The 14,143-nt window shown below is 39.1% G+C and overlaps 1 protein-coding gene and 1 non-coding gene across 2 annotated transcripts in view; both read right to left on the bottom strand.

Moving 5' to 3' along the window:
- The window catches only part of SH3TC2 (SH3 domain and tetratricopeptide repeats 2), a 77,850-nt gene that overhangs the window by 61,466 nt on the left and 2,241 nt on the right, over positions 1-14,143 (bottom strand). The window contains exons 2-3 of the mRNA XM_004042785.5: positions 5,289-5,387; positions 1,009-1,136 (exon numbers count right to left, since the gene is read on the bottom strand). Coding sequence (XP_004042833.3) covers positions 1,009-1,136; positions 5,289-5,387 — 227 coding nt within the window. The remainder of the gene's footprint in view (positions 1-1,008; positions 1,137-5,288; positions 5,388-14,143) is intronic.
- Positions 10,702-10,804, bottom strand: LOC115934721 (U6 spliceosomal RNA). The gene has a single exon (XR_004070485.1). It is a non-coding gene; the product is annotated as a U6 spliceosomal RNA (small nuclear RNA).

Genomic DNA, 14,143 nt, shown 5'->3' on the forward strand with positions numbered 1-14,143 from the left:
ATGTAGCTACTGTTTATGGAACACATATCACCAAACACAATGCCAAGCTCTCTACTCAAACAATCTCGTTTTCCCCCTGAAAAACCAGCCATTATCTTTTTTTGCTGCATGAGATTTAGAACACTTTTCTCCTTCAGTTTGTACCAGATTCATGCAGAAACTGTAAAAAGTAACAAGAACGTATTAGTTTATGTAAAGTAATATTATCCTTTCCCTACCTCTAGTTGAAACAACTTTTTTCCATTTCTGACTTTAGTTCTCCTACTTAATACATCCTAAACTGTAAATAATTTGATCATACCATTCTTCCTTGGTTTTAACAAATGAAGATATTATCTACCTACTATGAAAGATGAGAAATTGGTTTATTTACTTTAGTGTTTTTTTCCTCCTCTCACCCAAGTATTTATAAGGTATTGTTTTTTGATTGGCAATCTTAGTACTTTAAAAATATATACTTAGCGGTTACCAGGAGCTGAGACATGGGGATAATGGGAGTTATTGTTTAATAGATATGGAATTTCAGTTTGAGATGATGAAAAAGTTCTGGAGGTGGATAGGTTGTGAATTACTTAGTGTCATAGAGAATCATACACTTAAAAAATGATTAAAATGGAAAATTTTATGTTATGTATATTGTATCACAGTAAAAAAAAAAGAATTTGAAACTACCGCATTAGAAAAAAAGTATACTTAATGAGGTAGGTATTATAACAACTCCCATTCTATATAGGTTAAGTAACTTGTCAAAGATCACAACTAATAGAATATTTGAAACCAAATTTTCTCTGACTCAGCAACTCCAAGTTGCCTCATTCAGAGTTCCTGCCCATTCCTCTCCACTCCTGTGCAGAGAATGTGCACGGAATCTTTCATTCATTCAGTCTACCTATTAGATGTTTTTTCCGAGGACCTACTTTGTTCCAGATGCTGTCTTAGATGCTGGGGATCCTGTAGCAGACTGACACAAGTCAGTACTCAGCATTCACCTGTTTCCTTCATGCTCACCTTAAACAGCATGCGCACCTCCTGGTCCTCATTCTCCAGTGCCCAGAGCCGCCTCCGAGCAGCTTCCTGTAGGGGTCCATTTACACACCTCCTGGAGCGGCTCTTTACACAGAAGGAGAGTGTCAGGTCTTAAAGAGAACAAAGAGAGAAGGATCAGGCTGAAAATAGAATAAAAAGGAAGAAAGAGTTAGATTAGCCCACAGTTTCCCCTACATGTATACCTGAACCCTCAACTGGTGTCCTCATTAGTTACAGATTAGAATGGTCTTAACACTCCTCAGAGCACCCCTTTAAATGGTCCTCCCTTGAGAAAAAACACATACTGAACCCAGGAGGGCTCTGGAATCGCAGGAGTTGATGCACTCACGTTGTTTATTTCTGCTTTGTACGGGGTTTATTCCTACACTGCCTGGCACTGATGTAATGGTGCTGACACAGGACCAGCTAGGACATACATCACTCCCTGTGAATGACTTGTGAAAGTTTAGAATCAATAGGACTTTATCCATATTTAAGGAAATGTACTTATGTGTCAAAGTTATCATATGTAATAGACATATACTTTGTGTATTACACATTAACACATACACATAAACATGAACACATTACACATAAACACATTTTCTCTAACCTGTCTTTTCTGATACTGCAATTATTAATGTTTATCAGGGTAATTAGTTAATGTATTAAAGTCTACCTTTAATTTCTCCAAAATGTATATTCATGTAACAGATACTTATCAAGAGCTTTCTATAAGCCAGAAGCTGTTTTATGGGCTCCTCAGCAAAGAACAAAACAGGCAGTCCCTGTTCTGATGGAGCTTGTATTCTTCTTGGTAAGTGAGTAACTAGGCAAGAAATTCCACAAACATAATAGTTTCAGATGGAGAAGAGCGCTATGAAAAAAAATTAATGGGGTCAAGAGACAGAGAGATGGAGTGCTTGAAGGCAGGGGATACCTTTGGATAGTGTTGTCGAGAAAGGCCACACTGAGGAGGTTCATCGTATAACTGCACTTTGCAATGTGTCTTCTTTAGACAGTAAGTAGCAATCCTGTTAATAATTATTCAACACAATAAACTGAGAAGGCATTGGAATGGATCATCACAGAGGTCTCACTTGCAGCCTCAACTTGCCAGGACCTCTGCAAATTCCTCAGCACATTAGAGATGACCCCTATCATGCTGGCCTGAGTCCACAAGACAGCTGTGGACTTCTACCTTTAAAAGGCCTGTCTTTAACCTGAAAATGCTGTGGCTGCAAATGAGCTCTTCTATGACATTCCCATATAACCTGACTTTGATGTAAACTTCACGTGGGTGTTTGTTCCACGTAGTTCCTCCTAGGCTTATGCTCCAATCTCATGCAACCCCTTTCACTTCAGCACCCCGCATCCATCCAGGCCTCCATCTGGTAGCCTCATGGCATGCTGAGCTCTAGGAGGAGGCACAGTGCAAAGATGAAGCCCAGGGAGGGGTCATGCAGTCTCCAGCTCAAGACTTGGCTCTGCCCCTCAATAAATGTGCCACCCTAAACAATTAATCACCTCTCTATGCATGGCTTTTCCCTTTAGCAAAATGGCTTTTATAGTACCTATCCCACAGGGGTTTTAAGATGTTTACTAGATTGGGCGCAGTGGCCCATGCTTGTAATCCTAGCGGTTTGGGAGGTCAAGGGAGGAGGAGCACTTAAGCTCAGGAGTTCAAGACCAGCCTGGGCAACATGCCAAAACCCTGTCTTCTGACAAAAAAGAAAAAAAAATTAGCCAGACATGGTGGCCTGGGCATGGTGGTGCATGCCTGTAGCCCAGTTACTCAGAGGCTGAGACAGGAGGATGGCTTGAGCACAGGAGGCTGAGGTCACAGTGAGTCAACATCACACCACTGCACTCCAGCCTGGGTAACAGAGCAAGACCCTGTCTCAGGGAAAAAAAAAAAAGCTTCCTAAATAACATCGTGGATATAAAACTTTTTACTCAGTGCCTGGTATGTATTAAAGATTCAGTAAACACATTAAGCATTAGCTGTTCCCCTCCTCACCTCCCCACTACCAGCAAGTACTGCTCATGGCTGGCTGCGCTCAGGTGATCATGACTATTAACCTTGGCAATAACTGATTCTATGATTCCTTTCTACCAAACCCATCTCATCCATCCTTCCAACATCTGATCCAAAATCCCCCATTCGTAGCCCCTACTGACTGACAAACAGGGCATTTGGTGTGAATCTCCTTACCATGCACATGAATCTATGTATATGGAACTCAAAAGACCTGGACTTAAATAAGCAGACTGCTCTTGAGATCTCAACCGTGAGAACTGATACTTAGAGCAGAACCTCTGTGCCCACAGTGGGATCCTGCAGTACCCTCTGCATCACTAGAGCAGGGAAGAAGTCAAGCTCAATATCATTTTCATGAAGTGTATTGTGTCACAGATTAATCCTTCTCAAAGTCAGTTCTGTAATTGTGATAATATGTCTGACTGATACTGTCTGCAACTGTACTCATTAAGGAGAGGTTGGCAGCTACAGCCATCTCCCCTTCTCACTCCATGACCTTCCTGGAAACAGCATCAGGGTGGAAAATGCTGAAAGATGGACAAGTTCAGCCTGAGGTCAGTTCAGTTTCACCTACAGATACCCTTTGTTCACTGGCCTTCATGCATTAATAAGGCAAAATGCTGACTCTACTACATTCATGAAACAACAGATGGTAATTCAGGTTTTTTCAGGGGTGGTCCAAGCTGACAGACAGATAAGCAGATTGACACAATATCAAGAAACAAAGGGCAAAGTTTTTCTCATTGTCAACCAAGAAGTTTGACAGAATTTGAAATTGGGCTTATGGCTATACCACCCTGAACATGCCCGATCTCATCTGAAATTGGGAAAAGAAAGAACCTGGTATGAAATGTATACAATGTCTATTTACGTAGTCTAGATCCTTTAAATATTTATAATCTTTTTCACAAGTCTATATTTTGTATTACAGGGAGAGCTATATTTTTGGAGGGTGAAGGAGCGTTGTGGTTTTGAACAAGGCCCTTCCTCATCACGTGTTAACTGTGTCGTGGTGAAGTCATTTCCCTCTCTGACACTCTGTTTTTCATCAGCTAAATGGAGATTTGGGTGCTTCCACCTAGCGATGGGCAAGCAAAAATGAGAAAAACATGCGAGGATCATTTGGCATGCAAATTGCCCTCTAAAATGGTCCCATCTACTGTACAACAGAAATCAAGTCTTCTACAGGTTTGTCCTCAGAGTTTCTGTTACAGAGTTCTGCCCAGGTGCACCTTTCCTCTGATAACAATTTTCTCTTTGCGGGCTTCATCGATGTCTTTTAAAAAGGATTTTGTGAGAGATGTGTATTAAGAATAAGATTTGTTTCACATTAATTTCAAAACTTTTTCTGCTTCTGAAAGATTCGTACAGATGCCCTTCTGCTCAAGCCAATCTCACTTCACATATTCATTTAGTTATTCACTTATTTAACAAATATTTATGCAGAACCTACTACATATAAAGTACTATGTTGGGTATCATATAGTATGTAAAAGTGACCTCCACATATTCATTCAACCATTCATGTATTCATTTATTTATTTATTTTGAGGCAGGGTCTCACTCTGTTACCCAGGCTGGAGTGCAATGGTGCAATTACAGCTTACTGCAGCCTCGACGTCCCAGGCTCAGGCAGTCCTCCCATCTCAACCTCTCAAGTAGCTGGGACTGCAAGCATATGCCACTGTGTCTGACTAATTCTTTGATTTTTTGTTTAGAGATCAGGTCTCACTCTGTTGCCCAGGCTGGGCCCCAACTCCTGGGCTCAAGTGATCCTCCCATCTCAGCTTCCCAAAGTGCTGGCATTACAGGTGAGAGCCACCACGTGCAGCCCATGTATTTATTCATCAAAGATTTTCTGAGCAGCAACAACATATGAACAACTCTTTGAGGTACCATGTTGAATATAAATATTTTTAATTACCCCATCTCTCAACACCTTCAAATCTAATTTATGATATACTTTCTTCAACAAAGCAAATAAGTATGGAGCTCCTAATAAGTGCCAGATTGTGAAGAGCTTTGAGTGACAGCTTGAGAAAGTTAAAATTAATTTTGTAGGCAATGGAGTGCAACAGAAGATTTGTGAGCAAGCAAATAGCATAGTCAAAATCTTTTCATCAAGAGGGAAAGAGGGAGGGGCTCTTTAGATGGGAAAGATAAAGAGGTTATAGCAATACTCAACATGGAAGAATAGGGCTTGTCTTTGGGATTTGGATACCTGGATTAATGTTCTGTGGCAGAAAACATTTTTCCTTGTATTCAGATGAGGCTATACACTCACTCGATACAGTTGGATCCTTGGAAGGAGTTTCTTTACCTGGAGAAGATGAAATAAAAGGTCATCTTAAGAGTATAAGGAAGTTGAAAGCAAGTTATAAGCAAGGCTGTAGTTTTGGTCAAGTGACAAATTTTTTCCAGGATTAGTGGCATGGAAGAATTCTAATTGTTATCACCATTGCCTTGTAATTAACTAAGCTATTATCAAAGAACTGTCATACATGCCATCTCAATCCAGCAGCAGCCTGGGTATGCCCATCTTATTAAAAAGCAGATCCCCATTCACATATCGAACTAAGTCTCATGGCTTAGAACACTGAAGGTGCTCAATATACATTGAGCCTACACAGGTCATCACAGATCTGACTACAGCAAGGCTTAAGGTTCAATAGGGGCAGATAATGGAAGGGCTGGAGTGGAGACAGACATTGGCATCATTAGGGAGACAATTGGGGTGTGGTTATAATGGCCCTGAAATGTATAATTGTCCCCAGCTGTCCTGTCTGCCCCTTAAATAGGGTCCTGTCAGGCCTGTCTTTCTTCCCAACTCTGAAAAGTTACTGTCTTCACAACGGTAGAAGTGGAGTAAAAAGAAGAAGAAAGAAGATCAAGACACAGGCTAGGGCTGGGGAGGAGGAAACTTTGATAGCAGAAAGTTGAAAAGAAAGAAGATGGTGCACCTATAAAGCATAATGAAGTAGATACAGAAGGAAATGTCAAAAACATTGCTGTAGAACATGGGTCTCCTTCATGGCATCCCCAAAACACAACAAGGAAACTCAAGTCCTTCACACATTAATTTTAGTTGATGGATTCTGTCCTTTTTTCCATAAAACTGTTCAAGAACTGTACCATGGAGTCAGAATGTGATAAGTATTACCTGGTCCTGAAAAGCAGAGTTAGGGAACTTTGGCTCAACCACTATTTGTGAGTCACTCCTTTAATTTGCTTATAAAATTGTGCATCAGAGCCAAAGAGGCCTACCAAGTTTTGCATACTGGATCTGTGCCTCTAATGATACAGCTCAAGAATGCAACAAGGGTGGAGCAGTCACACTCACTTCTGGTTAATGTTGAACCTAAATTCTCATATTGCTGCTAATAGCCTGTGTCTCCACTCTGTGCCTATGGAGGGGGATTTTGACACCCAAGTTGAGGACCTTCCATTTCTTCACAGTGGGAGCAGTTAGCACTGTTTTGGGTGATGTACATGAAGAATGAAGTGGATTTCAGCTGGAATAGGCAGAAGCAGGGGCCTGTCAGCTCTTCATCCAGTAAATCTTGTTAGCTGTTCAGTGCTGAAAGCTAAGCAGCTTAGCTGGAAACCTGGCAGCAATGAGCTATAGTTGAACAGGATCATTTTTCAGTTCTGCCCCGAGGAACCAAAAGCAACTGCAGCAAAAAGGCACTGGCTTGAGAATAATGAGAAATGAGAATGAGCACAAATCAAATCTTCCCATACATGAGTTCAATGACCTTGGGCAAGACACTTCACCTGTCCACTTTGTGAGTTTTCACTTTCCCCACTTATAAATGAAGGACTGATCTAAATTAGTGCTTTTGAACCCCAGCTGCCTATTTGAATCATCTAGGTTGCCTTTTAAAAATATTGCTTCATCCCAGCTAAAAAAACAATTAAAACAATTGAACTCATGAAGATAAAGAGTAGAATGATGGTTACTAGAGGCAGGGAAGGGTGTGTGCGCTAGGGAGAAGTAGGGATGTTAATGGGTACAAAAATGCAGCTAGATAGAATAAATAAGATCTAATGTTTGATAACAACAGGGTGACTGTAGTCAACAATAATTTATTGTACATTTAAAAATAACTAAAAGAGTATAATTGGATTGTTTGCAACAAAAAGAAAAGATAAATGTTTGAGGCGATGTGATTTACCCTGATGTGATTATTACCCATTGTATACGCCTATATCAAAATATCTCATGTATTCCATAAATATATACACCTAATATGTACCCACAAAAATTAAAAATAATAAAGGAATAAAAAGAAAAAATATTGCTTCATCCTTAGAGATTCAGATTTTTGTGGTCCATAGTACAGCCATAGATTTTTTTTTAATAATAAGTTCTTCAAATGATTCTAATTTGAGCCAGTGTTGAGAACCATATGTCTAGATTGGTGCTTCTGAAACTTTATTTTACCTATGAATCACCTATGGATATTGATAAAATGCTGATTCTGCTTCAGTATTTGAAAGCTGAGGTTCTGCATTTCTGATGTTTTCACAGGTGATGCTCCTCCTGCTGCTCCCAGGACCACACTTGGAGTAGCAGCCTGCTTCCCTGGGACAAAGTTTGACCGTAGACTACAGCAAACCCACAAACATCTTCTTTATTTTTTTCTGGCCCACACAGTGAATTTTTAGTTTGAACTGCTTGACATCATTTAGAAATTGAAATGTTTCACATAACCCAGATGCTTGAGTTTGTTTTGAAACATGGAAGATCTGTAGCCCAGGAGCCTCATTGTCATATGGCAACAGTCAGCTGGGGCCAAGTGGTTGCTGTCGCTCTGCAGGGCATTTGTTCTCCAGCCACCATGGTCCCCACCCTATTCCGTCACTCATTTACACCTGACCCTGGCAAGTTTGTGAGTGTATCCCTGCTGTAGAATTCTCCGAGAAAATACAATAGCCTGACAATGAGGGCTTGTGAGGTGAGCCCACCTTGAAGAAGGGAAGTCAAGGATGGGGACCCTGGCTTGGGGAAAGGGTGCACAGCTTTTTAAGGATTTGTGAGGCTTAGGGCATAAAATTGCAAGGTTTTGCAAAATGTGATATGTGAACTGTCTGTATCAGAGTTTTTTAGATAATTGTTTTTAAAAAGATATCTATGCAAAAAAAAACTTATAGAAAATATAGAAGAATATCTGCATGACTTGATGTTGACAGTGATTTCCTAAACAGGATGGAAAAAGTGCTACCCTCAAAAGGAATAATGGATAAATAGTAATACACTAAAATTAGAAACTTCTATTAATCAAAAGATGCAATTAAGAGACTGAAAAGCAAGTGACAGAGTACAAGAAAATATTGATCATACGTATGTATAGTTATCAAATAATTCAAACATAGAATATATAAGGAATGCCAAAAATCTTTGAGAAATAGGTAGCCAGCCCACCAGAAAAATGGGCAAAAGGCTTGAATAAACTTTTCACCAAAGACAATATTCAAACAGCTAATAAATATATGAAAATTGTTTCACCTCATCAGGGAAATGAAAATTAAAACCACAATGGAACACAACTACACAGACTGGCTAAAATGAAAAAAAAAAAAGACAGATAAAGCCAAGTGTTTGTGAGGATATAGAGCAAGTAGAATACCTAGAATATACTGCAACTAGAATATACTGCAAGTGTGAAGATAAACTGAAGTTCTATCTTTGGAAAGCTGACAGTGTCAATTCAAGCTGAAAATATGCATGCACTAAGACCAAAAGACATCCACTAAAATATTCAGAACAGCACTATTTATAAGAACCCAAACTTGGCTACAATTCAAATGTCAATTTACACTAGAATGGACAAGTAAATGATGTATATATAATATATAATTAAATCTTAACACAGCAAACCGGGCATGGTGGCACATGCCTGCAATCTCAGCTATTTGGGAGGCCAAGTCTAGAGGATCGTTTCAGCCCAGGAGTTCAAGCCCAGCCTGGACAACATAGCAAGACCCATCCCCCAAAAATTAAATAAATAAATAAATCCAATACGACAATGAGAATGAATGAATTGCCACTGTATAAAACAATATCGATGAGTATATTCACTTGTGAAAAGTCACCACACTGTACACATGATTTCATGCACAATTCTATATAAATGGTAAATTTTTTTTAATCCTCTTAAAGCCTTTACTGACCTCAACATTCTTTTTTTTTTTAACTTTTATTTTAGGTTTTGGGGTACATGTGAAGGTTTGGTTCTTAGGTAAACTTACATCGTGGAGGTTTGTTATACAGATTATTTCATCAGCCAGGTATGAAGCTCAGTACCCAATAGTGATCTTTTCTGCTTCTCTCCCTCCTCCCAACCTCCACCCTCAAGTAGATCCCAGTGTCTGTTGTTTTCCTCTTTGTGTTTATAAGTTCTTATCATTTAGCTCCCACTTATAAGTGAGAATGTGTGGCATTTGGTTTTCTGTTCCTGTATTAGTTTGCTAAGAATAATGGCCTCCAGCTCCATCTATGTCTCATGAAAGACATGCTCTCATTCTTTTTTATGGCTGCACAGTATTCTATGGTGTATATGTGTTAACGGTACATTTTTATGAAAAGCTGAATTTTATAATATTCCTGGAGCCCCTCTCTGCTTACTCTACCTTGAAATATCTAGGAGTAGAGTTCTGAGGTGTGTGTTTTTAATTAGCACTTTGGGTATTTCTGATGTCTTCTAGAGTGTGAGAATGTTCAAGCCAATTCACCAGAGGCCTCGGATCCCATGAGCCAGAAGGGCACCTCTCTGAGAAACAATAAGGAAGCTGGAAAATTAGAATGCATTCTATAATAGGAAAAACAGCTAATAGTTACACATGGATTGACCGTCTACAGCATTCTTTTACACATGGTGTTATATTTCAACATGAAGAAGTTTGAAAACTTGAGCTGGGCCTTGGAAAAGAACCAGAGATGATTCAAGGCAACAAAAAACTGTCATATAGAATAAATTACCTTCGAAAAAAATGTATGATTTTTATAACTGAAAGAAAATAACCCAAAAGGTCTATGGTAGTTATTGCTGAGTCATTTTAACAATATTTTTTATACTTTCATCTACTTTCCAAAATTCTAATTTTTCTTTTTTTATAGGCACATTTAAATATTATTTAACTGAAATATTAATTTTTTGAAAAATAAAAGTTTTGTATGTTAAAGACAACACAATCTGCTAACAATACAGTCTGCTGATTAACAATTGTTTTAATATTAATACTTTAATCTACTATTTAAATTCCAGCTTTGTCAATTGCCCCAGTAATATCAGTAATATCCTTTTTATCATCTTTTCTTCTTCAGTATAGAATGCAGTCTAGGGTCAAGTACTACATTTAGTTGTCAAATGTCTTTAGCCTGCTTTCATTGGGAACATTTCCATACGCTTTTTTTATGACTTTTTTTTTCTCTGATGACATTGATATTTTTGAATGATAAAGTCCCTCCTCCACCCCTCTTTTAGTTTTTCTTCAACTTTTATTTTAAGTTCAGGGGTACCTGTGCAGGATATGCAGGTTTGTTATATAGGTAAACGTGTGCCCTGGTGATTTGCTGCACAGATCATCCCATCACCTAGGTATTCAGCCCAGCATCCATTCATTATCTATTCAAAAATATGGAACACTTCATAAATTTGCATGTCATCCTTGCACAGGGGCCATGCTAATCTTCTCTGTATCTTTCCGATTTTAGCATACATGCTGCCAAAGCAAGCTCTCTATTTTTCAAATATTCTGTAATCGGCATGCATTTGTTTTCTAACACTGAAGGCAGGTAGAGAAGTGGCTAAGAACAAGTGGCAATCAGACAGTCCTGGACTCAAACCCTGGCTTCTTCATTAGCCATGTGACCCATGTGAACTCAGTCTATGTAGTCTATGTGGAGCTGACTCTCTCCCTAGCTCCAAAAGTGAGCACATAATTCAGGCATAATCCAACTGGGTTATGCAGTGCCATGGCCACATGATCAAAGTTAAGCCAATGAGAATTAGTTCTAGGACCCTCATCAGCACACTTAGTGAAGAGATTTCTTTTCACTGGACTAGAAGCTATGAATATGACAGCCTGGAGCTGTGGTGCCCACCACAAGGAGAAAGCCCACCTGACATTGAGTCCAACCCATAAAAACAGAGCTTAGGAAAGATAGCTTTCTGATAACATCATCTGAACACCTTGATTTAGCAATATCTGAAGAAAAAAAACCTAGATTTTCAGTTATTAATCAATAAATTGCTTTTGATATAAGCTAGTTTTATTTTTATTATTATTGATCAGAAAAAGTTACAAACCCTCAATTCAGAAAAACACTGAGATTTATTTGTAAACTGCCAAACTGTTTTCCAAAGAGGCTGTAACATTTTGTATTCCCACCAGCAATGTGTGAGAGTTCTAGTTGCTCCATATCCTCACTAACACTTGATGTTATCAGTCTTTTTAATTTGGGCCATTCTAAGTAGGTAGGCCATTTTATCTGATTGTTTCAATGTGCATTTCCCTAATGACTTATGATGTTAATCACTTTTTCACATGCTTATTAGTCATCTACATATTTTTATATGGAAGTGTCCATTCCAACATTTTGCAATTGTTATTGGGTTATTTATCTTGTCATTATTGAGTTGAAAGAGCTTTTTTTTTTTTAATATACTTGTTCTGGATATTACTCCCCAGTTGATGGCTTGCTTTTTGTGTTCTTAGCAGATGTATATAAGTGGGAGGAAAGCAGGATGGGGTGGAAATGAGCTTTGTACATACATGGGATGCTAGAAGCCAGCCTGCGCGTGCTGGGGAGGTGAGTAGTTGTGGGACTAAAATGGATAAGTGTGGTAGGTTCAAGATGGCGGAGCACTTTAAGGCAGGCACGGGTGTTTAGAATGGATACAGTAAGCGATGGTGAGGTGTGAAATATTCTTGAGCATGGCAATGGCATAACAAAAGTGAAAATTCTACTTGGGTAACCTGGGAAGGATAAGGAGAGAAAAGCACAATAGGCAGAGAGACCAGCTGAAGAGGTGCTGTGAAAATCCAGGGAGGTGAGTGTGAGAATGTGGGCTGTGGCCCTGGCAATGAGAAGTGAGGGTATAGAGTGAATGAGGCTATATTTTTAAACAAGAAAAGAGAAGGCATCTTGACATATTGAATATGAGGGATAAACATGGGGAAGAGGCAAGAATTGCAGAAAATGAATGAAGGAAGGGATTTAAAAGATCATCTAGTTCCACTCCCAATTTTACTGTTGAGAAACTAAAGGCCCAGAGAGGAGTCATGATTTTACTGAGATCACACAGCAAATTAGCAAAAGAGCCAGAGGCCATCCAAATCAATGGGTAGGAATGGGTAGGGACCTTGCCATTTTCACTACATTAACCTGACCTCAGAACTCTAAAGTCTCGGGCCTCTGATCAGGGAAACATCTCACAACAACTTGCCAAAAATGAGAATTCACCTTCATTTTTCCTCTCTCAGCCTCTCTTTGCTCCTACCCACCCACCACCATGCTCAACTTTAAAAAGAAGACTAAACAGTAAACATTTATCTGCATGTTTTTTTTTCCTGTACCCACATTTTCTTTTCTTTTTTGACCTGACAGACCTACCATCAGCAGTTTTTATGATGTAAACCCACTTTCTCCTTGTTGGGACGAATAGCATGTTAGAAGTACAGCTACATCTACCCACATGAATATATCTTAGATGATAATGTTTAGCAAAAAAAAAAAAAAAAAAAGTTGCATCATGATATCATTTTGTTTAAGTTTTAAAGTCTGCAAAACAATTCTTTGGAATGATTGTGAGTTCATGAATATGTAGTGAAAGCACATAACCATTGAATTCGTGAAAGTTATTAACTACATGGAGAGAGAAGGAGAATGAGATTGGAAAGAGATATCCAGGGGCCCCTAAGTATGTTTATGATGTTTTATTTCTTCAAAAAGTAAGAGAAAGAAAAAGGTAAAGTTCTGAAGATAACATGGCATAATGCAAAAATTTGTTGCAGCTAGATGGTGGGCTAACTATTCTAATATCCTCTATTATCAGTAGTTTTAAATGCTTTACAAGTCATTTAAAATTCAAAAGTGAAGCATCATTTACTATTATCAGCATTCACCCTTGATCTCCTGTTATTATACTGATGAGTCACGTTTATCAAAAAGGTTGAAAGGAAAGTTACAAGCACCAGTGATCAACAGAGGCGAATGTATCTCTTCCACATCTTCTATTTAAGGGCATAAATCTGCCAAATTTCTTCAAACAGGCATTGAAAATAAGGGTGAAGTGCTAGAAGTTTTTTGATCAACAAACTTTGACATGGCTTTCTCTGTGATCCAAAGTGAGCAACTGTAGCTTATTAAACAATGGCAAGAAACAACTCATAGATAGGGTGGGGAAGTCAGAGATGATAGCAACTGATCAGAACCTATCCTCTCACCATGTGCAGTCCCCCCTGATTAGGGGAGTTCTGTGAGCAGTTGAGAGCCATCCCAGGGAACAGATGCTGCAGGCAGAGTCTACATGTAAGAATGCAGGTGCCTGGAGTAGTCAGAGTCAACGTTCATTATTGTGTCACTCCACACAAACTAGTCTGGCAGCTCTCCAGTGCTCAGTGCTATCAAGAGCCTTCTCCTTTCCTGTGTCCCTTAGCCCTGAGGACTCACTGTTTTGGTGTCTGCTGTTAACTCCCACTTAAACAGACACAAGGCAGAAGCACCCCAGGAAACATAAGTACAGACTTCTCCAGACCAGTAAGGAATTAGGAGGAAGTGATGTAGGAGTGGCCCATATTAACTAACGATAAAACAGCCTGTAGTTACTGAAGGGTTATCAAAAGCCAGACCTTGTGCTAAGTCCATGAGAGGAATTATTCAATTTAATCCTCACAAAAGTTCCATGGGATAAGTACCACCATTAGATACAGTTTACAGCCAGGAAAACTGAGGTTCAAAAACATGAGGGACTTGCCCAAGGTCACATAACTATTAAGTTGCTCCAGGATGGGTCTCATACTTTGTTCCTTTTCTCTAGGATAAACAGGGGAATCTGGAATGGGAATATC

The sequence above is a fragment of the Gorilla gorilla genome, chromosome 4 (genome assembly GCF_029281585.2).
Source record: "Gorilla gorilla gorilla isolate KB3781 chromosome 4, NHGRI_mGorGor1-v2.1_pri, whole genome shotgun sequence".
Taxonomy (NCBI): domain Eukaryota; kingdom Metazoa; phylum Chordata; class Mammalia; order Primates; family Hominidae; genus Gorilla; species Gorilla gorilla.